At 38.0% G+C, this 26655-nt stretch overlaps 1 protein-coding gene across 6 annotated transcripts in view; it reads right to left on the bottom strand.

Annotated features, from left to right (window-relative positions):
• The window catches only part of LOC132398583 (coiled-coil domain-containing protein 91-like), a 179804-nt gene that overhangs the window by 123629 nt on the left and 29520 nt on the right, over positions 1-26655 (bottom strand). For 4 of the 6 annotated variants that reach the window (XM_059978227.1, XM_059978231.1, XM_059978230.1 and 1 more), the window contains 5 exons: positions 25614-25657; positions 23415-23493; positions 6170-6348; positions 1299-1502; positions 414-518 (listed from right to left, as the gene is read on the bottom strand). In XM_059978227.1, the coding sequence (XP_059834210.1) occupies positions 414-518; positions 1299-1502; positions 6170-6348; positions 23415-23493; positions 25614-25643 (597 nt within the window). In that variant the 5' untranslated portion in view covers positions 25644-25657. The remainder of the gene's footprint in view (positions 1-413; positions 519-1298; positions 1503-6169; positions 6349-23414; positions 23494-25613; positions 25658-26655) is intronic. The other 2 variants (XM_059978232.1, XM_059978233.1) reach the window with 1 other exon arrangement.

The raw sequence follows: 26655 nt of genomic DNA, 5'->3' as shown, positions 1-26655 counted from the left end.
GCATATTGGTTGCTTCTCCATCTTTGTTTGTGTGCAGTTTTTCATTGATTCTATTGTGTTTGTGTGTATTTACTGTGAATGTGCACAAGAAAATAAACCTCAGGGTAGTAGGTGACATATACGTATTTTGAAAATAAATTTACTTTGATTTATTTTGATAATAAAAGGTAGATCAAAATAGATTATATTTGCCTCACAAGAAAGAAACTGATTAGATAGGTGACCTTGTATAAACACAAATTTAAAAGCTGAATCATTTCCTTGAATAAACAGAGGTTACCATTTAAAATGCTAAAACAACCAGGGTGATCATCCATAAGCAATATGATAAATTTAGGACTTTCCCATATGTTACAAGCTGCATATGTTTCAAATCCCAACATTATTTATTAACTCAAATTGCATTAAATTACCTGAAGTTGATTGTAGTGATCTTGGTGTGAAATTTCCTCTGCTTTTTTCTCTTGTAAATATTCTTCCTCTAATTTTGAATACTTCTCAAACATCTCTGCTAATGCCTTAAAAAGTTGAAATAAATTGGCAAAACATAAAACGTATAGCATACAGAAAAATTAGCTTACTTAATTTGCTGTTAAAATAACACTTAAAGTTGATGAGATGAAATGATGCTTTTCTCCTGTAATGCTTTCTGAAGTTTTTGCTTATAGTACTTTCCCAATCATGATTGATTGAAAGAAACAGCCCAGTCTGATCATAATATATTCCACAGAACCAAGAAATACTTGGAAGAGGCCAAAATGGTTGATGTGAAGCTGGCTTTAATATGCAAACACTGATCAATTACAAAATCATTGGGGCCATTAAATCAGGAGCACAATATTAACTTATCATTTCATTTTGCAGTTAGTTAAGAAACATGAATGGAAGTTGTATACAATCTTAGTGGATGGTCAAATCACCGAAGAAATACACAAATAGAAACAAATTCTCATACACTACATGTCACCTCCAAAAAGATAAATATATTGAAAATAACACTAGGTTTGCTGATACACTTCTGATCAAAATAAAAGAACAATGTAATTTCTGACAAGATTAATTTTTTCAGAATGAAACGTTTGTACTTCTTTGGGAAAGATGCCACTGGTAAGGATACTTGTAGCTACAATGTTTGATAAAGCAGCTTCCTGGAATCAGACAAGGTGCATAAAACTAACCCAATCTGAATCAGCAGTAAAACATATTCCTAGTGAAAGATTTGTATTTTCAAACAATGAAAATATTATAAATAAGCATTGTGTCAATGACTTTAAAAAGCATACTGCACACCATAGTACCTTTTTCATTTCAAACTTCTCCTTCTCAGCAGCGGAAAGCTTCGCCTCCACATCTTTCAATGTTTCTTTTGATTTTACTTCAATTTTGTTTGCTTTTATGGACAATGGGCTGTCTGCAAGATCTGTAGAGTGTTGAGGATCACTTTCTTGCAAAGTTGCTGATGCTACGGCATTATCAAGCAACAATTGAGACGTTTGCTGAACCTGCAATATAGGTTTAAAAACTATTATAAATAAATACCAAGAAGTATATTTAAATAAACACAAATTCACAATCTGACAAATAACAAAACACAAAATCTTGAGGGTTGCTACTTCCACTTTTATTACTTAAAAAATTACCCTCGAGCTATACATCCACAGAAGCAATACCTTGCATTTTGATAATTTATAGATATTTAAGCAACTTGAAATGGGAGGAAACCATGTGACCCCTCTGAAAGGGACTTGCTCTGTTATTTTGTTGCCAAGCATTGTGGGCTTGTTGGCGCTGGGAAGTCTAGAGATACTTGCAGACTGCTCCCAGCGCACTCTTGGGTATGTTGGCTGTTATTGCAGACTACACATTTTATTGTATGTTTGATGTATGTACACATGATGAATAAACTAGAATCTTAAGCCTGTTTAGCCTGTCAGTCACCCACTTTTGATACCACACCTCATCCATTTTGCCATCCAATCCCCATTCCCTTCAATTCCCAAAGCCTAAATCAATTTTACAGTCAAAGATACAGTATCCATAGCCCTAATAGAGAATACCAAAGATACAATCCACAGTATAAATAAATTTTTCCCCTCCATCTCAGATGACCATCCCCTTAGCCCCCAAGTTCTAGCCTCAGAAACTACTTATCAGCATTTACCTTGCCAATCCCTTTCTGAGTCAAACAGGCAACAGCTAGAAATTTGACACCTCACCACTTAGATCACATTCTTCCCTATTCTGAAGCTCTTGACTGTGTCTGAAGTTTTAAGAATTAACATTTTTGAGGGGACGTACACATAACGTTTGCAACACATCCAGTTCATTAAGAAAAGTTCTTTCTAAATGTCAGATGAAAAATTACAGTACTAGAAAGTTTGGACAATATACCAGAAGAAAACAACAAATCTTAATTTCTGAAGTCTATACCCCAAGCACAAAAAATATCTACACAATAATTACATAAAAGTTCAACTTCCAACTTCAGCACATTGTGATCTGGCATCAAAATAAATCAGCAGTTAAGTAGTTCTGCAAGCTATTTCCAAAATATGACTTAATGACGAGTAATAGTCACTTGAGCATTATCTTGGTTACTTTGGTATCAACTGAGCCCAGGGATTTACCAGTTAACAAATGGACCAACCACAATCACTTGCACTTCGGAGAACTTTGGCTGTGCTTTCTTTCACACCCTTACTCAGAAGCTTCAAGACGGCTCCCTCTAAGTGTTTCCACAAAGTCAAACCTCATGTCCAGTTCCTACAGGAAACAAGTACAAAATCCAAATTCCCTCACAATGACTGATCAGCAGTGTAATCCATAAGCCATCAGGGCAGGCAAGGTTAATACCACATACCTCATTCTTAACCAACAGCACTTCGTTCAGCAAATCAAATTTGTTCAGAACAACCTTATGTATTTAATCACTTTCAATCAGCCTTGTATGACAAAATTGAAATTGAAAGACTTTCAATTGTACCCTAAACTAGTAAATACAATGGCTTTGGAGCTACTAAAGAAACAGTTTGAATTTAGTATGCATTTTGGAAGCAGATTTAAAGAAGCCTTTATATCTGAAGCCCCATTAACCATAAACTACTGGTTATAATAATAGAATCTGTGCACATGAAATCCAATGAAAAATTGTTTACAAACAAATAATTCCTTCTTTCCTGCACTAAACAATAAAAGCATTTACAAGTTACTTTAATGAAATAATTCCACGATTTTAAATACTATGCCACTGAGTTTTTGATAAAATTCGATTATTTTTGTGTCATGGTTTATATGTTGGTAAATTAATTCAGAATCTGCAATATATACTGTATGACTGGCATTTGTTGCAAGATCACTTGAATACATAATGACAACACAAAGTATAAAACACATATTTTGGTATCATTTATGCAGAATTCAATACATTCATCCATGGCCTAATTAAATGGCAATCATACAGAAAACAGTCTTAGCTTACAGCTCAGGCCTGCTTCTGGCCTGATCCAATTCACAGCCATCAAGTCCACTGTCTTGATCCATTAATAAGCTGATTTTAGATATTCATACAACACAGAAGGCCATTCAGCCCAGAGTCTGAGCAACTTCTCAAAGCAATCCTCTCTATCCTAATCCACTACTCCTTTCGGGTTATTTATTCTCTTTCACAGACATATCATCTACCTATATTAGAGGCAATTTGTAGTCGCCAATTGAGTTGCCAACCAGCATAAGTTTGGCATATGGAAGAAACCAAAGCCCCCATCGGAAGTCACACAGGATCAAACCCAGGCTTTTGGAGCTCTGGGGCAACAGCAGTACCTGCAATACCACCGCGCAGTCTTATTTCAAGATTGTTATCTACTGATCACATACACTATTTTTCCTCACAACTGATATTAATTAGAACATCTCCCACATCCACATGACTTTTGTTTTCCAACCATCTATAGAGCCTGGCCCAACTGTTTCCCTAACTGCCCTGTCCTATTCTGTCACAGCCACAAATACATGAAACCTCAGGGACCTGACATCACTTCCAAACCACATTCTCTGCATTCTTCTTTCAACTGTCCGCAGCCTTATGATCCACACTAAACTTATGAACGTATTCTTCCCCTATGCCGTTATATTTCTTAAATGTCCATGACCACACTTTCATTATTCCTTTTTTTTTTAAAAGCAGGAAATTGTAATCTATAGTAATTTTATGTTGTTGCACTGTACTGCTGTTCCAAAACAAATTCCATGACATACAAGTCAATGATAATACACCTGATTGATGCAGATTTCCTCCATTAATATTGCCATTGCAATGCTGGTGGATAAAAAGCCACTTGGAGCATTTGCACAAATTAGGTTCATCAATTGCACCTAATCTCGTGGGCCTCACATGTAGAGAGTGCTGCTGTGGAGTGGGAGAAGATCCAGAGACAAAGCAAGTGCAGACTCTTCATAGCTCTCCAATTTCAAAGTTCAATCTACATTTATTATCAAAGTATGTATACATTATACAACCTTGAGATTCATCTCCTTACAGACATCCACAAAACCTCAAAATAAACATTAAAAAAAACATCAAACACCCAATGCGCAGAGAGAAAGAGAAAAAAATCAAATCATGCAAAAGAATAAAAGTAAGCGATTAGCATTCAGAACTGGAGTTTTATGGAAGACACGTTGCCAGACATCACTGCAGCTGGAGCAGGCAACAGAAACAGTTCATCACAAAGAAAAGTAAACGTTGTAAAGCCACAGACACGAAGCCAGGCTTCACTGCAGCCTGCAATGCAGTTCAGCATCGAACTGAGCAAACGTCACTGAGCAGTGAGCAGAACCGTCCCTCACCTCACCTCCGGGCCCGACACCCTGACCTTTTCAATCTGGCCCGGCACTTAAATCATCCTAACATTGAGTTGTTCCTTGCTCTTGGACCACTCTGGGGGCTGGACCCTGCCACAATTCAGCCCTCACCCGACATATCAATTCAACCCGGTGCTTAAATCAGTCAGACATCAGAACTTTACTCGCTCCTCTTGCCTTAACTCTGCTTTGTCCTCAACTCTCCTTGCTATGACCATGGCTCGCCTCCATCTACAGCACTGCTTGCCTTGACCACCCTTTGTTCGCCTCTCCATTGATCATTATTAATAAAGTGTTAATTATAAGGTATTTAATAGCTTGTTTTGTTCTGTTTTTTGTCGTCAGTAAGTATTTGTTGGGCATCACCAGCATCTTAAACTGGAAGTTTAATTCCACGCATTGTGTCTCACATCCAGATATTATTAGGAATCAAGAAATATGGAGGATAGATAGGGTAGGAAAATGGTGTTCAAAGTTTAAAAAGTTCAGCTATGACCTTGTCGAATGAAGTAACATACTCCAAGGGCTGAATGACCTACTCCTTCTCCTGATTTTGGTACACTTATTGAAGAACCTCCAGGGCAGCTTCATCTCCCCACATTAACATGGCTTAGAAAACAGAACTCCAGTGGCAAACTACTCTCAATTCACTAATTCTTTTTTTCTTAATCATCATCATGGTTTGGTGCCATGGTAGCGTCGTGGTTAGCACAATGCTATTACAGCTCAGTGCTTTCCAGAGGTCGGAATTGAATTCCTATGCCCTCCACATGGAATGCATAGGTTTTCTCCAGGTTCTCTGGTTTCCTCCCAGAGTCCAAAGACGTACTGAGTAGGTTAATTGGTCATTATAAATTGTCCTGTAATGAGGTTCGTGTTAAATCGGATTTGTTGAGGGTTACTGGGGCAGGTGGCTCAAAGGGCCAGAAGGACTTAATCCATACTGTATCGCTAAAAATAAATCAATTAATTTTCCTTTTGAATTTTCACATGCATTTGACAGTTTTCTTGACTAAACAGACACTTTAATTTCCTAACCTAATTCTCCATTAACATACTCTTTTTGTACCACTGAGCTTACCACACTGGATTAATTCCACTGCTTTTCTCTCCACTACTTACAAAGATAAACCTGCTGAAAACTCCAAAACTTTTTGCAAGGAATAAAGTGGACAGTAATAACTATTGTAGCGTATAACATATGTTTTACTGCACCCATCAATCATGATATTTTTCAGTCATCTTAAATTAAATTTATATTTGGAAGGAATCCATATCCTTAAATACAGTAGTAGTTTCAATACTGTACCTTTTCTGATGATGGAATTTGTTCTACAGTGGCATTTTCCATTGCATCAACTCTCAAATCAGAGCCAGGCTCAGTATCTACAAAAGGGACAGATTCTGAAGTGTTCTTTCCAAATGACTGGGTTGTCTCATTGACGAGGATGTTTGGAGGATTTCTTTGGCCCAGCTCCACTCCTGGCCCTAGGACAAAAAAGACCCCAGATGAATCAAAATAAAATAACCCAATGACAACTACTAAGATCACTGAACACATTGGCATCTGATATTTTCACACATTTGCAGCTACAAGTAGCATGATACTTTTACTCTGCACATATTTGAAGCTTTGAGTATATTGTATTAAACTTCTAATTTCAAAGATTTTCTCTGGTGACAAAATAAAACTTTAAAACACGGGATTTTCCTCAAGTTCATTACATTAACTTCCAAAAGGCAAGCAACTATTTCAAACAGTGAAGAAAATTAAAATCTCATCCTTCGTTCCATTGTACCTCCAGGCATGATGGAGACCCCAAAGTAATATAACAGTTGTGTAATATATTTGATGCAAGACAATCTTTTACCCATTCTCTCTATCCCACTTGATAAATATTACAATAATATTTATAAATAGTCAATTATTCAAGCTTATTTCCATTTCTTATCATTAATGAATTCCAGGTTATTCCAGGCATATTAAAACTGCCAAAAGATGCCACATGAGAACAAAATAACATGTTTTACCAACTTATAACAGTTTTTACCCACTTATAAATCTCAATATTGATCAAATATTCTAACACTTTTCTCTCAAATTTTGAAAAACTTCTTGCTTAAAATTAAATTTAACTCTTACATTTCAATTTCAAACTATGCGAGATCTGCATTAAGTATAACAACCTCCATGCTTCTAGTTACTATAATTTGGAAAACATTAAAAACATTACAGCCCACCTTACATAAATAAAAACTGAAAATTATGAAGATACTCAAGAGATTCAAGCAAAATCAGTAGATTTACAAACTTCAGTATTTCAGATTAATAGACTTTTCATCAAATTTGTGAAAAGTTAGAAATTAACCATGGATTAAAATTGCAGAGTAGAATGAGTGATGTGATGAGGCCTCATCAAATTCAGTGCACTGCACTAACTGATCATAATTGGTCACCAAGTGCAGAACGTATCTATTTTGCAGAACACCACCATTCAGCCCTAAACGGTACATTAAAACTGATCTGGTACAAGTAAAATGCACCTATACTTTATAATTTGAGAAAACAGGTAAAACTGCGGGCACTGTAACCACATGGGAAGAGAGTGTTAATGAAGGTGGAAGAACAAATGACAGTATTTCAGAGGACAAGCTCTTTTGAATTTTGAAAAGGTGTGGGAAGAGTGTCTCATGATAGCAGAAACTAGAGGGGACTATTCACTGAATGTGAACAATGAAGGGAAGGACAAGGGAAAGCCCAACATGGTTCTGGGCAGGAGACAGTGAAAACAGATACTACTGACAGGATTAACCAAAATTAAGGTAAAATGAAGACACCTTGGGAACATTGATGTAGAGTCAATCATTAGATATGAAGCAGATAAAACAACAATGTGGATAGGGAAGGGAGGAGAGCTAGGGAAGCCTGCAGGCTTTTAACTGATTATTAATCTATCCCGAGAAAGGGAAGAATCAGAATTAAATCATGCAATAGGGTGGAAATTTACATCAAAGGTGATGAATTTGAGGGTTTTATGAGAGTAAGATGTAGCACCAGAATCCTCAATTCACTAGGAAAAGGCAAGGAAGGAAAGTGAAAAAAATAATTTCCATTTATATTGCAAAGAGACGGGCATAATTTGAACTTTTGCTGCTCCTATAATTTAGAAAAAGTAAGTAGAAATAAACTGACACGTTCCTCAATGTTCAAGATCAGCCAGAGAGCGGTGGTACAAGAAAAATAGTTGGACCTGTGTTCAAGGAAGAAGTAAAGGGCTCTCCTGGTGAGGAATGGGAGTGTAAAGGAATTCTATCCAATGCAATAGTGAACAGTTGGATACAAGAAATAAAATGGCAGAGGAAACACAGATGTAAATAGGAAGGAAAGAAAAAAGCTGGAAGAAATAGGTTATTTGAAATATGAACAGGGTGAAACAATGGGTCCATCTTGTCCGTACTGCTAATGCAGCTCAGCCAGGAGGTAGAAAATATCTGTAAGTGTTTGAAGAAGTAAGGAGCTAGGGCCTATGGAGCCATGATTGTCAAAGAATACAAAATCAGTGTCTGAGAATACTCTTGTCTACAGAGTTCAGAATAGACACCGCGGTGTTCACCAGTGAGATCTGCTGTGTGTTTAACATTTCAGCAATCTTGTAAATATATTGTTTGATTAAGCATTCTTTATTGTGTATTGCAGGTTATCTGTAAAAGTATATGAATGGCATACTCCATCACTTCACCTCATCATAAGTAACACCTCACTAAAAGTAAAACTAAGAATATACAAGTTATTCAGGCTCCATATTTTTTATTTCAATTATTTTTATGTTTTGCAGTTACAAAACCTAACAGTGGTGATGAGGAAGTTTTAAACAAACCCCAAACGATTTTGTGAAGTACGTAGGAACGTGTAGAACTGAAAACATTGTTGATTGCAGAACACTTTAAGCAGAATCAAAAGGAAAGGAAGTCCATTTCAGCGTGTGTGGCTAAATTGAAAGAGTTGTCTAAGAGTTGGCAGTTCAGTAATGGGCTTAACTATGCACTAAAAGAAAGCAGGATCTCCCAGGACACACATTTCAATTCCATGTCCCATTCCCATTCTGATACGTCAATCCATTGCCTTCTCTACCGTCAAGGTGAAGCCGCGCTCAGGTTGGAGGAACAATACCTTATATTCCGTCTGGGTAGCCTCCAACCTGATGGCATGAACACTGACTTCTCTAACTTCTGTTAATGCCCCTCTTCCCCTTATTTATTTATTAATCTTCCTTTTTTTTCCCTCTCTCTCTGTCCCTCTCACAATCTCTCCTTGCCTACTCTCCACCTTTCTCTGGTACTCCCCTCTCCCTTTATTTTCCGTAGGCCTCCTGTCCCATGATCCTCCCCCTTCTCCAACTGTATCCCTTTTGCCAATCAATCTTCCAGCTCTTAGCTTCATCCCTCCCCCTCCTGTCTTCATTTCGGATCTCCCCATCCCCTCCCACTTTCAAATCTCTTACTATCTTTTCTTTCAGTTAGTCCTGACAAAGGATCTCGGCTGAAAACATCGACTGTACTTCTTTCTATAGATGCTCCCTGGCCTACTGCATTTCACCAGCATTTTGTGTGTGTTTCTTGTTCACTAAAAGATTGTTTAGTTTGTAGAATCTTACAAGAAAACATTCAAAATTAGCTCCTAACTCACATTTAAAAGAGCAGTTGAAATTGCTGTATCAATGGAAAAGGCAGACAGAAACACAGTTGAGTTGCAGTCAGGAATGAAAGAGAGCACTAACAAAATTGCGATGTCTAAACAGAAACTGGTTTACCCAAACAAATTATGTTACCATTGTGACAGGGAATCACATGCACCATATCAATGCAGACTGAAAGGTGAAACTTGCAGAAAATGCAACAAAGTAGGACACATAGAAAAAGCATGTCAGACAGACAGAAATAAATGGACTGCACTTGGAAGAGTAAAAGATAAAAACTCAAGTTGCGACTTAAAGAGCACTAACCTGCACATTGCTAATAAAAAATCTGATGATGAAAATGACACACAATTGGTTAGCCTTGAGATTTACAGTAACCATATAACAATTACAGCACAGAAACAGGCCATCTTGGCCTTTCTAGTCCATGCCGAATGCTTACTGTCACCTAGTCCCACCTACCTGCACTCAGCCCATAACCCTCCATCCCCTTCCTGTCCATATACCTATCCAATTTTTTTTTTTAAATGGCAATATCGAACCTGCCTCTACCACTTCTACTGGATGCTCGCTCCACACAGCTACCACTCTCTGAGTAAAGAAGCTCCCCCTCGTGTTACCCCTAAACTTTTGCCCCTTAACTCTCAACTCATGTCCTCCTATTTGAATCTCCCCTACTCTCAATGGAAAAAGCCTATCCATGTCAAATCTATCTATCCCCCTCAGAATTGTAAATGCCTCTATTAAGTCCCCCCCTCAACCTTCTACTCTCCAAAGAATAAAGACCTAACTTGTTCAACCTTTCTCTGTAACTTAGGTGCTGAAACCCAGGTAACATTCTAGTAAATCTCCTCTGTACTCTCTCTATTTTGTTGACATCTTTCCTATAATTCAGTGAGCAGAACTGTAAACAATAGTCCAAATTTGACCTCACCAATGCCTTGTACAATTTTAACATTGCATCCCAACTCCTATACTCAATGCTCTGATTTATAAAGGCCAGCATATCAAAAGCTTTCTTCACTGCCCTATCCACATGAGATTCTACCTTCAGGGAACTATGCATCATTATTCCTAGATCACTCTGTTCTACTGCATTCCTCAATGCTCGACCATTTACCATGTATGTCCTACCAAAATGTAGCACCGCATACTTATCAGCATTAAACTCCAACTGCCATCTTTCAGCCCACTCTTCTAACTGGCCTAAATCTCTCTGCAAGCTTTGAAAACCTACTTCATTATCCACAACACTACCTATCTTAGTATCATCTGCATACTTACTAATCCAATTTACCATCCCACCATCCAGATCATTAATGTATATGACAAATAACATTGGACCGAGTACAGATCCCTGAGGCACATTACTAGTCACCAGCCTCCAACCTGACAAACAGTTATCCACCACTGCTCTCTGGCATCTCCCATCTAGCCACTGTTGAATCTATTTTACTACTTCAATATTAATACCTAACGATTGAGCCTTCCTAACTAACCTTCCATGTGGAACTTTGTCAACAGCCTTACTTAAGTCCATATAGACAACATCCACTGCTTTACCCTTGTCAACTTTCCTAGTAACCTCTTCAAAAAAATTCAATATTTGTCAAACATGACCTTCCACACACAAATCCATGTTGACTGTCCCTAATCAAACCCTGTCTATCCAGATAATTATATATACCATCTCTAAGAATACTTTCCATTAATTTACCCACCACTGACGTCAAACTTACAGGCCGATAATTGCTAGGTTTACTCTTAGAACCCTTTTTAAACAATGGAACCACATGAGCAATACGCCAATCCTCCAGCATCATTCCCGTTTCTAATGACATTTGTAATATTTCTGTCAGAGCCCCTGCTATTTCTACACCAACTTCCCTCAAGGTCCTGGGGAATATCCTGTCAGGATCCGGAGATTTATCCACATTTATATTCTTTAAAAGTGCCAGTACTTCCTGTTCTTTAATCATCATAGTTTAATGTACAATGTACAATCCTTGGGGAATGCCAGTGGTCCCAGAAGCCAAAATGAATGGGTCTGTCGGGACCCAGTACTGAAATTAGATCAATATCCTCTGCCCAGCATAGAGGATATCTCTGTGGATCTTTCCTGTGGAAAACACTTCAACGAAGTGGACTTGGCTGAGAAGGAGATGGAAGAAGAGTCCAAAGTGTTTCTCACCATAAACACCCTCAAAAGTTTTAGTGCTATAATAGGCTTATTTTTGGAGCAGCATCTGCATCTGCACTCCAGCAGAAACCTATGGACCAGCGGCTGCAAGGCTGCCCAAGCACACGGTGTTACCTGGATGACATCGTTGTTATTAATGAAGACAGCTGATTTATATTTGTGCGTACGGTCTACGCCGTGGCCCTGATTTTCACTTCTGCATCACTCTACGCCATAGCGAGCATGCGTTGGTGTGCACCAAAATGCTAGTTGGCGGTGAGGTTTCTATGCCACTGTGATGAGTTTCTTCGTGAGAGACATGGATGAGGAAATGCATTTCAAACATTTTCGCATGTTGGCAGGTAGATTTGACGATCTGGTTGATCTATTTCGTATCGGCGTACGCACAGCCTACAAACATGGCAGAGAAGAAGCAACCGAAAATGCATAGGAGGAAATGCGATGCTACCAAGCAGACCAATCACAGTTGCTGTGGTCTGCATCGCTACGACACATGAGTAACTTTTCTGGAGAGGTTCACATCACCCTACTACATAGGGTACAGCGTAGGTACGGTGTAGGGTACTTGACACCTACAGCGTAGATGCGACGCACAAGTATAAATCAGCCTTGAGAAGAAACATCTTCAAAATCTTAAGACAGTGTTAAAAAGATTAGACTATGGGCTCAGAGCACAACGCAACAAGTGTGAATTCTTTAAACCAAACATCACTTACTGTGGTCACACCATTACACAATTATTGCGTACATTAAGTATGCTGAGAAAATTAAGGCATTGGCGGATGCCCCAAGACTGAAGGATGTGTCACAGTTGCAGTCCTTTTCATGATTTGTCGATTACTATAACAGGTTCCTGCCAAACCTGGCTACTGTCCTCCACCCTTTGAACTCCTTACTGCAGATTTGGAAGAAACGGCAATGGCAGTATGAAGTGCCTTTCCAAAAGACATTATATTCACACATTATGATTTACATCATCTAGTGAAACATATCTGTGAGATCGTGTCATGTTATGAGTGATGGAAGTGAACGCCCCATAATTTTTGCATTATGTTCCCTTACTGCAGAAGAACAAAATTATGCACAGGTTGACAGAGACCTTGAGTCTGGTTTGGGATGTATAACATTTCAATCAGTATTTGTATAGAAGAGTTTATCCACATTACTGAACATCAACCACTAGTGTCCATTTTCAATCCACAGAAGGGTATTCTACTAACAGCAGCAGCGTGAATGCAGAGATATGCTCTGTTGCTTAGAAGACACAATTTCAAGATCAAATTCAAAAGGATGATTAATCACGGAAATGCTGATGGATTGTCCCATTTACCCTTCGAAAAGGAAATACCTGAAAAATTTATAAAAGAGATCACTCCTCTTGATGTATTCTCCCTAAAGCAAATCTAAAGTCTCTCTATTATGGCAAGATGGTCCAAATGGAAACCAGAAAAGATCCCACATTGTCTCAGGTCTACATGACAACCCAAAATTACTGGAATGTGCAGCCAAAATCCCAGTTCCCCCATTTTTACCAGCACTGAGATGAACTTGTCCTTGACTGAAGTTGCCTTATGTGGGATTGAGATCTGTTGCTGAGAGCTAAAGTGATGAAGGAGCTACTTGCCAGTCACCTAGGCATGGTCAAAGGGAAAGCATTGGCTTGAAGCTTTGCCTGGTAGCCTGGGATAGATCAGCAGATCGAGCAGTTTGCCATGCACTGTTTGGATGCCAACACGTCCTGAAAATGCCAAGAGCATCTGGGAGAAAGGAGAAGAAAGGTATCCAGGGCTGTCAGAACCACTTCCTGCAGTCCCAACGTCAACTCCGGAGTCCATGGAGAAATCCGCAGAACCTGAGATTGTATAACAGCCACAAGCCTCACTTGCCAAGTGGGGTATATATATAGATGACGACCGAGCAATACGTTACATATTTGACTGAGTTGCATTCTACATTGAATTGGAGTTTATAGCTAAGCAGGAAGGAGAGTTGTGTACTTAATATTTGAGTGGTAATGTAATAATGTATTGCAGGTTATATGTAAAAGTACGTGAATGGCATACATCATCATGCCAACACATTATAAGTGTGAGCCTCACTAAAAGTAAAACTATAACCATACACGAATTATCCCAGCTCCATGTTTTTTTCTTTCAATTAGTTTTGTGTTATGGAGTTACAAAACATAGCAGAGTCATGGTCCACAGGGTAGCTTTGCAACTTACATGGTTAGATTACCTTACCACATGTTTAAACACTGTGACTCAAAGAGAGAAAATACTTTATATTCAGAAAAGATGAGCAAGGATATATCAAATCCATAATGACAGATATACTGGCTGAAAAGGCAGTGGCTGAAGAGTGAGATTCACATACATACAACAATATGAGTTTTTAAATGCACAGCAAAATGAATATTCCAGGCAGCTGTTTCAAATCCAATAATTAAACTGGAGCCAACAGAGTTTCTCTTAGCCAAGACCTCTCCTTGAGTAAGTCTCAAGAGAAGTAGTGAAATAGGATCAGAAGGTATTTTATTCCATGATATTCATACTAAACTGACTGCATTGGACAAGAAAATCTAGAACAAAATGTGATGTGTGAATGAAAGAACTAGCACCTCACTATCCCCTTGGGACGTGCTGAAACACACACCACTGTTCCATGAATTTCAATCAATCTGTTCGTTCCTTGGTAGCATTTGATGAATGAAGATTGGCTAGAACACTAGTTGTTCTTGTTCTATTTAAATAACACTATCAGATTAGTTATTTCCTAATGAACCAAGACATTGGATGTGGCTTAGTATTTCAAATAAAAGATGAAACTTCTAGCAGTCAATATTTCACAGACGTATCAATCACTACTAAATATATATGGTTTGGAGTGGGGCTTGAAACAATGTGTTCTGACTCCAGGCAAAAGTACTAGGAGCTGAGCCAAGCTGTTAGTTTTGCACCACTTACCTAGATTGGGTTGGGAAGGATCAAGAACTTTGCACAAAAATGCATTCATTAATTTTAGATGCACATTTCTGCTGCTGTCATCATAGAACATTGTGAAATCATTCCACCTAGCCAGATGTGTGACGTTGGAGGATGATCTCCGGCGCAAACCAGAGGAGAAAGCACACAACAATCCAGCATAATAGACGGCCCCACAACATCTTGCTACTGGGCAGGTATAGTTTCTTTCTAAATTATATAGAATATTAGAAGCAGGATAGCAAAACTATTATTTACTGTTTCATTATTATTTTCCAAGACATTTTTCTTTTGTATCTGCTTCTTTTGATGTCTTTCAGACTCCAGAGCTGATTCTGGAACTGAAGAAAATTAGTGACTGCATTTATAGCTATACGTTATTTATTTGCAAAGCTAAACAGTTAAACTCAATTTTATATTATGATTATTGGAAATGTAAAATTTAAAGCTGAAAAAGTAAGTATAATTCACCAGATACAAAGCATACATATCATGCCACACTTCCTGAATATATACATTTTTATATATGCTTTCCATTAATTGGAGTAACATCAGCAATCCGAGTAAAACTGTCTAATTGGTAACTTATAAAAGTCTCTCTTAAAAAACTGCTTTCTAATCATAGAATACAGTAGAGCATTATCATCTGTGAGCTGAGGTATTTGTACTTTTATATAAAAATATACAGTCGTAAATCTAAATATTTCATATTTAAATATTAACATTACAATGAACTTTGGACTTTTTGACTGTCAGCATTTATATTCAGACTATAAAGATGATGTACAGAGCAGAGATATAATTATAAGACAAAAAACTATATTTCAACAGTACAGCCATCACCAAGTGTCACAACTTGACAATAAGAAAATGCACTTTCTCCTCCCAATATCAATATCTTGCATTTAAATTGCATTTATCCACAGAAACACAGACAAATGAACAATAAACCCTTTGGCTACAATCAACATACTATGTGCCATTTGAGGTACAGATTGTGAAATAAAAGCGCCTAGTTTAGTGTTGACATTATTACAAAAACTTTCTTTCATCTACATCCAGGACATCACCCAGGATGTGTCCTGTTCTCATTGCTATCATCAGGAAGGAAGTACAGTGGCTTAAAGGTGCACACTCAACAATTCAGGAATAGCTTTTTCCCCTCTGCCATCTGATTTCTGAATGGATGAATGGACATTGAACCTCTGAACACTAACCCACTACTACTTTTTATTTTTCACTACATACATATATACATATACACATGCACACACATATACATACACACATAAATATATATATATAAATAATATATATGAATTTATATTTACATAAAAATGTATTAACAGAGTACTGATGCCACTAGGACAACAAATTTCACAACATATGCCGGTGATATTAAACCTGATTCTGATTATCTTTGACTCTCAAGCTGAAGAACAAAATTAAGATCATTTTATCTCTTTTTCAACAAAAGCAGGTGCAGCTTGGCAAAAATCTTTTATAAGTTGGTGCTCCACTTCCCGTAATTATCTTGAAAGTTCAAAACTCAAAAATCTTCAAAACAGTAATAACATTCCAACTTGATATAAACCCTTATGTAACTGAATATTTCCATCACAACTTTAGCCAAAATATATACATTTCATTATGAATTTGATCTCCATATTAAACAGAGGCAGAAGTGTAATAAAGTATACATTGCCTCCCCCCCCCAATTAATCAAAAGATTAAGCCCATCAGAGGAGATCAGACATCATGGTTATTTTCTCCTACAATAGATGATCTGCTACAGTTATTTAAGATTATAGAAGGAATTAAAATAATAGGAACTAAGATTATGTTCCTAGTTGGGAGGAGTCCAAACTGCTAGTCAAAATATATGACACACATAAAATATAGTAGAGATTGCACCAGAAATATGACTCCTTAATAGCAACAACAAAATGCATAACAAATGCTAAACATAGAATTTTCCACCACAAATATGCAGTATGCAAATGACATTCATCTCTGCTCCAGAAGATGCTATTACCTGTTCGACTTTATCTGAACTACCACACAGGAGTTCAATAGTGAAAAGGCATTCTCTACAGATGGCCCCAAAATCATTTTTTGGAAAAGATGTTCATTATTCATGGAGCAGCAACCATGAATTCCTGCCCCAACCACTCAACTGGAATGGCAAAATTTACCATCAGCCTGAAAACATGGTGGTCACCTCTATAACCATCTAGCATTCCTGGCAGATCCATCAATGGATTGCTGCCACCAAAATTGGAGATAGTGCAGAAATGGATGCACACTGTGCATAGTTTGGACTCCCAAGTTGTGTGTGCATATTTAAGAAAGCAAGACTTCTAATGGACTATTCTAAACACATAATGCGCAGCATGTTAAAATAATACCCAGTCATCCCCAAACAAATCATACTATAGAACATCTTGCCCGACAAATATCAGACAGCAAAACACTGAAGGAGCTGAAGTGTCTGCCTCCAGAGATCAGTGAAAGAATGTCAAATGCACAACCAAATCAACTGAGCATTCAAGGGTGAGAGGAGGTTGCAGAGAGAAGGTGCATCAAACATGGTGGAACTGTAAATCACAAAGATAATCACAGTTTTAAGTCATTCATCCTAAGACAGGAAGCACTGTTATCAAAGGAATCAAGCTACCCAAGACTTTTCTTAAAACCTCTTGGAAAAATTAGTATCCAAATGCAAAATTGCTGTAGCTGAATGCAATAACCTTTACATTATCCAGTAGTTTTATTGTATACTCTGTGTAGAAGGCTATCACTAACATCTGTATTTTACTTTCAACTTCATTCACAAACTCCAGATATTGCTAGTCAGATTTCTCCTCTATGTAACAGTACAGTTCAAAAGAGTTCAAAGCAAATTCATTATCAAAATGCATAGATGCCACCACATACAACACTGAGATTAATTTTCTAGTGGATATACTCAATAAATCCAATAACCATAATAGAATCAATGAAAGACCACATCAACAGGGCAGACAACCAATGTGCAAAAGACAACAAACTATGCAAATACAAGATGATGATAATAATAATAATAATAATAAATAAGCAATAAATATCAAGAACATGAGATGAAGAGTCTTTGAAAGTGAGTCCATAGATTGTGGGAGCAGGTGAGCATTGGGGCAAGTGAAGTTATCCCCTCTGATTCAAGAGCCTGATGGTGGATTCTGCTTTCCTGTGACAAAGGTCCATGTAGATGTACTGAACGGTGGGGAGGACTTTACCCATTGATGGACTGGGCCATATCCCCTGCTTTGTTCAGGATTTTCCAGTCAATGTCTTTGGCATTTCTATACCAGGCTCTGATGCAGCCAGTCTCCATCACTCATCTATAGCAGTTTGTCCAAGTTTTAGATGTCAACTCAAATCTTTGCAAACTTCTAAGGAAGTAGATGAGCTGCCTTGCATTCTTCCAGTTTTCCATAATCAGCTCCTTGGTCTTGTTGACACTGAGTGGGAGATTGTTGTTGTGGCAACACTCAGTGAGATTTTCCCTCCTATATGCTGATTTGTCGCCACCTTTGATTCAGCCAACAACAGCGATGTCATCAGCAAACTTAAATATGGCATTGAAGCTGTGCTTAGCCACACAGTCATAAATGTAAAGCAAACAGAGCAGGGAGCTAAGCACACAGTCTTTTGGTTCATCTGTGCCGGTGGAGACTGTGGAGGTGTTATTGCCAATCCAAACGGACTGAAGTCTACAAGTGAGAAAATTGAGAATCCAACTGCAAAAGGAAGTTTTGAGGCAGAGGTCTTGAAGCTTATTGATTAGTTTTGAAGGCTGGTAGTATTGAATGTCAAGCTGTAGTCGCTAAAGAGCATCCTGATGTCTGCATTGCTGCTGGCCAGATGTTGTAAGGTTGAGTGAAGAACCAATGGAACTGCAATATTCATCATAAATTTCCATACTTTCTGAGGCCGCCTTGTAATGGATGCACCTTGGAGCTAAGCCCTGCAGATTAATGAAGAATATGGAGTAAGGGAAACTAGTTTGATGCCTCATTCAGAATCCCTGTGGAGCATATAAAATCATACTAGGATTCTGCACACATTCCCCTTTCCTCCGAACTCTATTGCTATTTCAACATACTGCTTAACATGGGACCTGACCACTTTGTTATAGTCTTTCAACATGTATAACAATATTAAGGCTATGCCAGCAGTGAACAATTAACATGAAAAGATCATTTTACACAGGAGTACAAACATCATTTATTAACGTGTCTGGTATCCTTTTAAAAATAGATAATCAAATAGAACAGGACTCAATAGGTCATAAAGAGTATGTTGTGGCAAGCCACTGAACCAAAATGTAATCAAGGGTTCTTATATTATTAAATAGTATACATGGTATTCACAATTCATTTTTAAATAAAAACTAGCAAATTAACATTATAGAAATATATCTACTTATGCTTCCCTACACAATATCTCAAATCCTAGCCAAGCCTCAAACATACACAGGTGCTAACTTCGGAATGAATATCTCTCTTCAAAATCCATGCTCATTTTCCCCATAAGCGATTCAAATCAACTGCAAAAGATCCACATGTTCTATAAATCTGAACAGACCACATGCAACCCTGGGGCACTTTTCATTTGAATTCAATATTGCTGATACTTGATCAAAATATCCTGTTCATTGTTTGTACAAGTTAACTTTTGGCATATATTGTTACTTAAAAAGAAATCCAATGCCAAGATTGCATGATACCTGTACTTTTAAATGATACAAAGTCAGCATAAAATTGCTCATACTGAAAATAAGTATTCCCTCAGTAATATCTGAAATTACTCCAATAATAACTATTTCAGCCCACAGTATCAACAACACTCATTGCAATATTCTTCATTATTTTCATCTTGAACTATCATACAGCTATAAATGCTTCTTGAGACATAGAAGTGGATAGATTGCTCTTTTACATAAAACATGACTAAGAACTATATATAACCAAACTAATCCTTACTAATTCACATAACTGAACCATGAATTCACATCTGTGAATCTTCTAGTGCTCACCTCAGCCATAATTCTCAGTCAACTGATGGATTATAAAGTTAAGATACCTTAACTTACCTTGTAATTTACATCACCAGGGACACTTAGCTGCCAGGAACAGGTCTTCAAACACCAAGAGTAACTACTGTCTTTCTTATCAACAGGGTCAATCACACCCATAACATTGGAAATTTCCAAACAATTTGTAATTCTTTTCTTTAAAATAATAATTTTTAATCCTAAGGAAAGAGTCAATATTGTATACAGCTATGTTTTGCAGGTCACTCACAAAACTACTAGATATTCTATTAGATATACAGTACATCTTCTAAACTCTGATCTCTGCAATCCACAACCTGCAATTTTCCTTTAAGAGTTACAGGAGTTTCGGCTCTGAAGCCACCAGCTTCGGGAGTGATTGTTGTCCTAAAGCCTGGACCAGCTTCACTCAGCTCAGCGCTGAACTGACTCCGCTGCTGTGGACTCACTTTTGGGAAATCTGCTGCTCATCTCCTGTGTACTATTTGTTTCTCTTATTATTTGCCCAACTTGTCCTCTTCTGCACATTGGATGTTTATCAATCTTTGTTGAGTGTGATATTCTGTGGATTCCATTGTGTTACTTTGTTTTCCTCTGAGAAAATAAATCTCAAGATTGTATATGGTATACGTACTTCGATAAAAAAAATTTCTTTGAACTTGAATTTTGTGAACTCATTTCTCTCATCACCAAAACTATTTGCTGCTTTCAATACAACTTCACAACTCATTGGAACCACCGAGATACACAAAAAAGCAGATCTGCCTTTCATTATGTTCTGCATTAGGTCATGCCATTCATTATAGAAAGTTTTCATTTCTGTGACCAAACTCAAAAGTTACTTTCACCTTGGATGAATTATGAGGTCAAGTCCCTTTTGAAGGCCAGAGCTGTGGCTTTTAGGTCCGGGGATTCTAGTCGCTACATGGAATCCAGACATGAACTCCGGAAAGCCATTAAGGGCGCCAAGAGGCAATATCGAGCCAAGTTGGAAGCCCAGGCTAACCAGAGGGATGGCAGTAGACTACGGCAGGGTCTAAATGAGATCACTGGGCGCAAAGGAAAGGCTGAGAATATCAATAACTGTAACGCTTCTCTTCCTGACTAACATAATGTATTCTACACAAGATTCAAACAGAAGAGGAGTGTCCCGCCCACTCCGGATGGACTGGAACTGGTGGCATCAAGATTCATCGCAACCAAGGAAGACATTAGAAGAGCTTTCCTGAAGATAAATCCAAGGAAGGCGATGGGCCCAGATGGCATCGCGGGACGGGTTCTCCGGGTCTGTGCAAGCGAGCTAGCTGGAGTGTTTGCTGACATCTTCAACTGTTTACTGCTTCAGTCTAAGATCCCCTCGTGTTTTAAGAAGGCAATGATAATCCCGGTGCCGAAGAAAAGCAAGGTGACATGCCTGAATGACTATTGACCTGTGGCTCTGACATCAATTGCTACGAAGTGCTTCGAGCGATTGGTTATGGCACACATCAACCATAACCTACCGGTCAACCTTGACGCTTTGAAATTCGCCTACCGGAGCAACAGGTCAACGGCAGATGCCATCTCTCCGGCACCACATTCCTCCTTAGAACACCTGGAGAATAAAGACACATATGTAAGGCTCCTTTTCATTGACTACAGTTCTGCCTTTAATACCATCATTCCAAATAAACTGATTCCTAAGCTCCGGAACCTGGGTCTTAGCACTCAGATCTGCAGCAGGATCTTCAACTTCCTCACACACAGGACCCAGGCTGTAAAAATAGGAGACAAGCTCTCCTCTACAATCACTCGGAGCACCGGTGCCCCACAAGGCTGTGTACTCAGCCCCCTGCTGTACTCACTGTACACCCATGATTGTGTAGCCAAGTTTCCATTGAACTCAATATATAAGTTTGCTGATGACACCACAATTGTAGGCCGCATCTTGGGTAATGATGAGTCTGAGTACAGAGAGGAAATTAAGAACCTGGTGGCATGGTGCGAAGACAATAACCTATCCCTCAACGTCAGCAAGACGAAGAAACTGGTTGTTGACTTCAGAAGGAGTAGCGGACCACATGACCCCATCTACATCAGTGGTGCACAGGTGGAACAGGTCAAAAGCTTTAAGTTCCTCGGGGTGAATATCACAAATGACCCAACTTGGTCTAACCACGCAGAGTCCACTGCCAAGAAGGACCACCAGCGCTTTACTTCCTGAGAAAGCTAAAGAAATTTGGCCTGTCCCCTAAAACCCTCAATAATTTTTATAGGTGCACCATAGAAAGCATTCTTCTAGGGTGCATCTCAACCTGGTATGGAAGTTGTCCTGACCAAGACTGGAAGAAGCTGCAGAAGATCATGAACATAGCCCAGCACATCACACAAACCAATCCTTCATCCTTGGACTCACTTTACACCGCACGCCGTCGGAGCAGTGCTGCCAGGATAATCAAGGACAAGATCCACCCAGCCACACATTTTGTCCCTCTTCCCTCTGGGAGAAGGTTCAGGAGTTTGAAGATTCGTACGGCCAGATTTGGGAACAGCTTCTTTCCAACTGTGATAAGACTGCTGAACGGATCCTGACCCGGATCTAGGCCATACCTTCCAAATATCCGGACCTGACTTGCAATACCTTACTTTCCCTTTTCTATTTTCTAATTATGATTTATAATTTAAATTTTTATTATATTACTTCGATTTGTACTTCAGGGAGCGCGAAGCACAGAATCAAATATCACTGTGATGATTTACGCTCTAATATCAATTGTTTGGTGACAATAAAAGTAAAGTCACGTACTTACAGCAGGTTTCAGTACAGTGGAAATTGAAAATACATCACAACGTGGGAAAGAAATAGATTCAGTTGTCTCATGATGTCACTTGCATCGCCATCATTCGTCATCGTCTGAACCCTTAGTGCCTAGGTGATACATGGGGGCTCCGCAAGGGTCTTCCATTTCTGCCAGTCTTCTCATTAATACGTCTCCATCGATACAAAGTAATGGAAGGGATAACAGCAGTGTTTCCCAAATATGATTCCTCAAGAATTAATATCTTCTCTGGAGCAAGTTATCATCAGCATCTTACCAATTATTTATCCACTGACAATATGAAATTATACACATATAAGTGAATGGCGAGTGTTGGAAGGAGGTGGCAGCAACTGAATGACAAAATGAAAAGTAACACTGCTTTTGTAATTCTGCTTTTGTTTATCACCTGTGAGACTGTATTTTATGACGAAACCAGAAACTATCATGTCTTCAGTCAGCACAATTGAGAATTACTTCAAATCTGAATATACCGAACCACTTGGCCTATCACTGGCAGCTTAAAACTGATTGAGGCATTTTCAAAGTTCACAATCACCAGGAGGCAATACCAGGAAGCAAAACACATGCTAATAAAACAGAGAATACTTGAGCAATAATTACATACATTTGATAGATTACTCACTTAATCTAATGAACCCTTCTTTCACATAAATGCTTTTACAAGAAACTCAGCTTTTATTTTCCAAGAAAATTCTATTAAAAACAGGTTTACACATCAGAGAGACCAGAGCTAATCGATCAATGGGTTTTATTTACCTGCAGAAAATGCTGCCCAAGGAATGGCTGGGGAGACTGACTGTGTTCCCATTTCACCATCTTCAAAGTTCTCTGCTGCCTGAGCATTTATTTTTTTTAGGAAAAAAAGCACAGTTTAATTTGGCAGTACTAACTTATTTCCTAAATATATTTAATAAAAGAATGAAGAGTCATCAGAATTTGTTCAGAATAAAAAGGCAAATCCAAATGAAAGATGAGAAAGTGTTGGTTGAAGCAAGCTTGGGGCTGACTTGGAACCTATTTTATAAATATCCATCTGAATACAGTTAGGCATACAAATGTTCTGAAGTCATATCTTGATGGGATGTTACATCTTGGAACAGAGTTACTCATTATGAAAGAAATTTACCGCCCCTCCAACCCCAAATGAAAAACTAGCTTCCAAACTGCCTTCCATGCAGCTACTAGGAACACATCTTATTATCCCAAGAAATGAACACCAAATTAAAAAAACACCGAAAGAAACCTCAGTCTTACACGTCAATAGTAATATTTTACAGTACTTTTAAAGCAAAAATTAAAAAATATGGTATTATGAAATGTGCATTGGGCCATACATAAAAGCCAGTCAGACTACAAGTTACAATCAGTGGCCTCTTCATTGTTAATGGGTGTAAGGTGGTTTGGCCTAAACAATTAAGCAGCTCTCAGATCAAAGAGGAGGGAAAGGAGGAAAAAAATGCAGATCCTACCCCATGGAGCAAGCTGAAAAGCTAATGCTTGCATCTATTAGAAAGAAATTACTTTTTCTTCTTAGTCATCATTAGTACATAATGTGAATCCAATCTGAACAAATTATTCAAATGGCAGGTCCCATCACATAAGGAGAGAATAGACTCTAGGACTAAACAAGTGAGCTGATTTATACATGCTCACAAAAGCTGTTAGGCTTGTTTTGAGCCTTCAGCAAGTAAATTAAATGCACAGTGGATGCCAGAAGGTTCAACTCAATTGCCCAGGTGCTGGTACTGTTACATGAGGCTCTGTGAAAGATACTACAGAAAATGTTGTTCCAAGTCAACGTTCCAACAAGGGCCCCTACAATACACATAAGGGGTTGAATGAAAAGGAGTACTTTTCTTTTAAATAGTCTGTATATTTTGGCACATTCTCCTTTCTTTCTTGGGACCTGGATTAGTATCCAGACCACACTAAACAAATGAAGGGTTCTTCTCTCTATAAATTAATTTGGGCAGTTTCAGCTCATTGCCTTTCTATATAAGCCACACTAAAATTATCTAAAAAGGTAGAAATTTACCTGAGCGGATTCAGAGGTATCTAATATTTGCAAAGAAGAAAAAAAGTCCAGAACAGCACACTAAAGAATGGGATATAATGACATCACTGCAGCAAAAGAAGAAAGAGCTTAAACAGTGTTCCTTTTGAATTGTTATGCACTAATGCTAACAGTATTCAATAAAGGGAAATTGGTTCCATTTCCTATTTCGAGTCTCCTTTGATAGGCAAAGAAAAAACAATCACATGAAGACCAAATAAAAAGCACGTCATGCAATACTCAGTAGCTTCCTTAAATATTAGAAACAGGAAAAGAAAAAAAACGTTTGACTCCCTTTACAATCACTCGCTAAGAAATTACCATTCACCTGATCTTGTAATATAGCCAAAAAAGAGGTCCTTTCTAACAAATGTTTTAAGTTTTTTCTAGAAACTGCAATCTGTATGCCAAATTACGGGCACCATGGTAGCATTGTGGTTAGCACGACCCTAGTACAGCTTGGGGCGTTCTGGAGTCTGGAGTTCAATTCCGGTGCCGTTCAGTAAGAAGTCTCTGTATACCCACCCTGTGGAACATGTGGGTTTTCTCTGGTTTCATCCCACAGTCCAAAGACGTAACAGGTAGGCTAATTGGTCACTGTAAATTGTCCCATGATTAGGTTAGGGTTAATCAGGTTTGTCAGGGGTTGTTGGGGCAACGTGGTTTGAGGGGTCGGAATAGCCTACTCCATGCTGTCTCACTAAATAAAACAAATAAATAATATTTAAAACCTCATGGCCTTAAGCCTATTCCTATCTTTCCAAATCAAATTTAAAACCCAATTCCAAAACCAAACCACAGTACTCTACCACAATGTACCACCCATCATTATGAAAGTATATGCCCAATACTGAGTATAAGAAAAACTGCAGAATCTGAAACCACACATTTTAAACACATACCTCAAATCCTCCAAAATCATCATCGTCCATCCTTCAACATGCACCTACAATAAACAAAACATCACACATTTATAACAGTAATATACCACAAAAAGAAAATTTAGAAAACATTTACTGTTTTTTTTTAAAAATAAGATACACATTGTACTATGTATTCTAAGGGTTTGGTCTAATTTCACAGGTAAAATGGTCAACTACTTTAGTTTATTACAGTATAATAATAAGAACAAATTAATTCAATTTTTCATATAAGCAATACCTATTAAAATGTTAGTTAAAAATTCTCAATTCCTAATGTTTCATTGACAATATCTTTGAAACAGCTGCAGGCCTGAAGTATTTTTTAACTTGAACAAATACTTCATTATTCATTTTCACCCAACATCAAATTAATCAATCCAAAAGGAATAAATCAGAACAAATTAAAACATCAAGAACAATTAAAATGCACTTTTAATATAGCAACACACACAAAATGCTGGAGGAACTCAGCAGGTCAGGCAGCAACTATGTAAAACAGTAGAGTTGATGTTTTGGGCTGAAACTCTTCACCAGGACTTCTCGGCCCGAAACGTCAACTGTACTCTTTTCCATAGACGCTGCCTGACCTACTGAGTTCCTCTGGCATTTTGTGTATGTTGCTTAGATTTCCAGCACCTGCAGATTTTCTTTTGTGTTTAATTTCTATAAACATATTTCTAAACAAAAATAAAATCCATGTTACTTTGGCTGTGCTACATTCTTTTAAGTGCACTACCCCAAACATTACAACAGGAATATGAACAACCAAACAGATAATGAGAGAAAGTGACTCCAAGAACAATCCTATCCTCTCTAATAATGGAGTCTAGCTGACCAGCATAGGAATGCCAAATATAATGTTGAGGCAGTTGTAGCCATTTTTACCAGAATACCATGAGCCACGCTAATACTACAAATCACTGGCTACAGCAAAAGCTCTGAGCACTTCTTGATCATAAATTAAAAGCAAACTTCCATTCAATAAAAAGCATCAGTCTATTCAGTACAATAGTTTGACTTG

The sequence above is a fragment of the Hypanus sabinus genome, chromosome 8 (assembly GCF_030144855.1).
Source record: "Hypanus sabinus isolate sHypSab1 chromosome 8, sHypSab1.hap1, whole genome shotgun sequence".
Taxonomy (NCBI): domain Eukaryota; kingdom Metazoa; phylum Chordata; class Chondrichthyes; order Myliobatiformes; family Dasyatidae; genus Hypanus; species Hypanus sabinus.
This window is presented reverse-complemented; position numbering and strand designations above follow the sequence as displayed.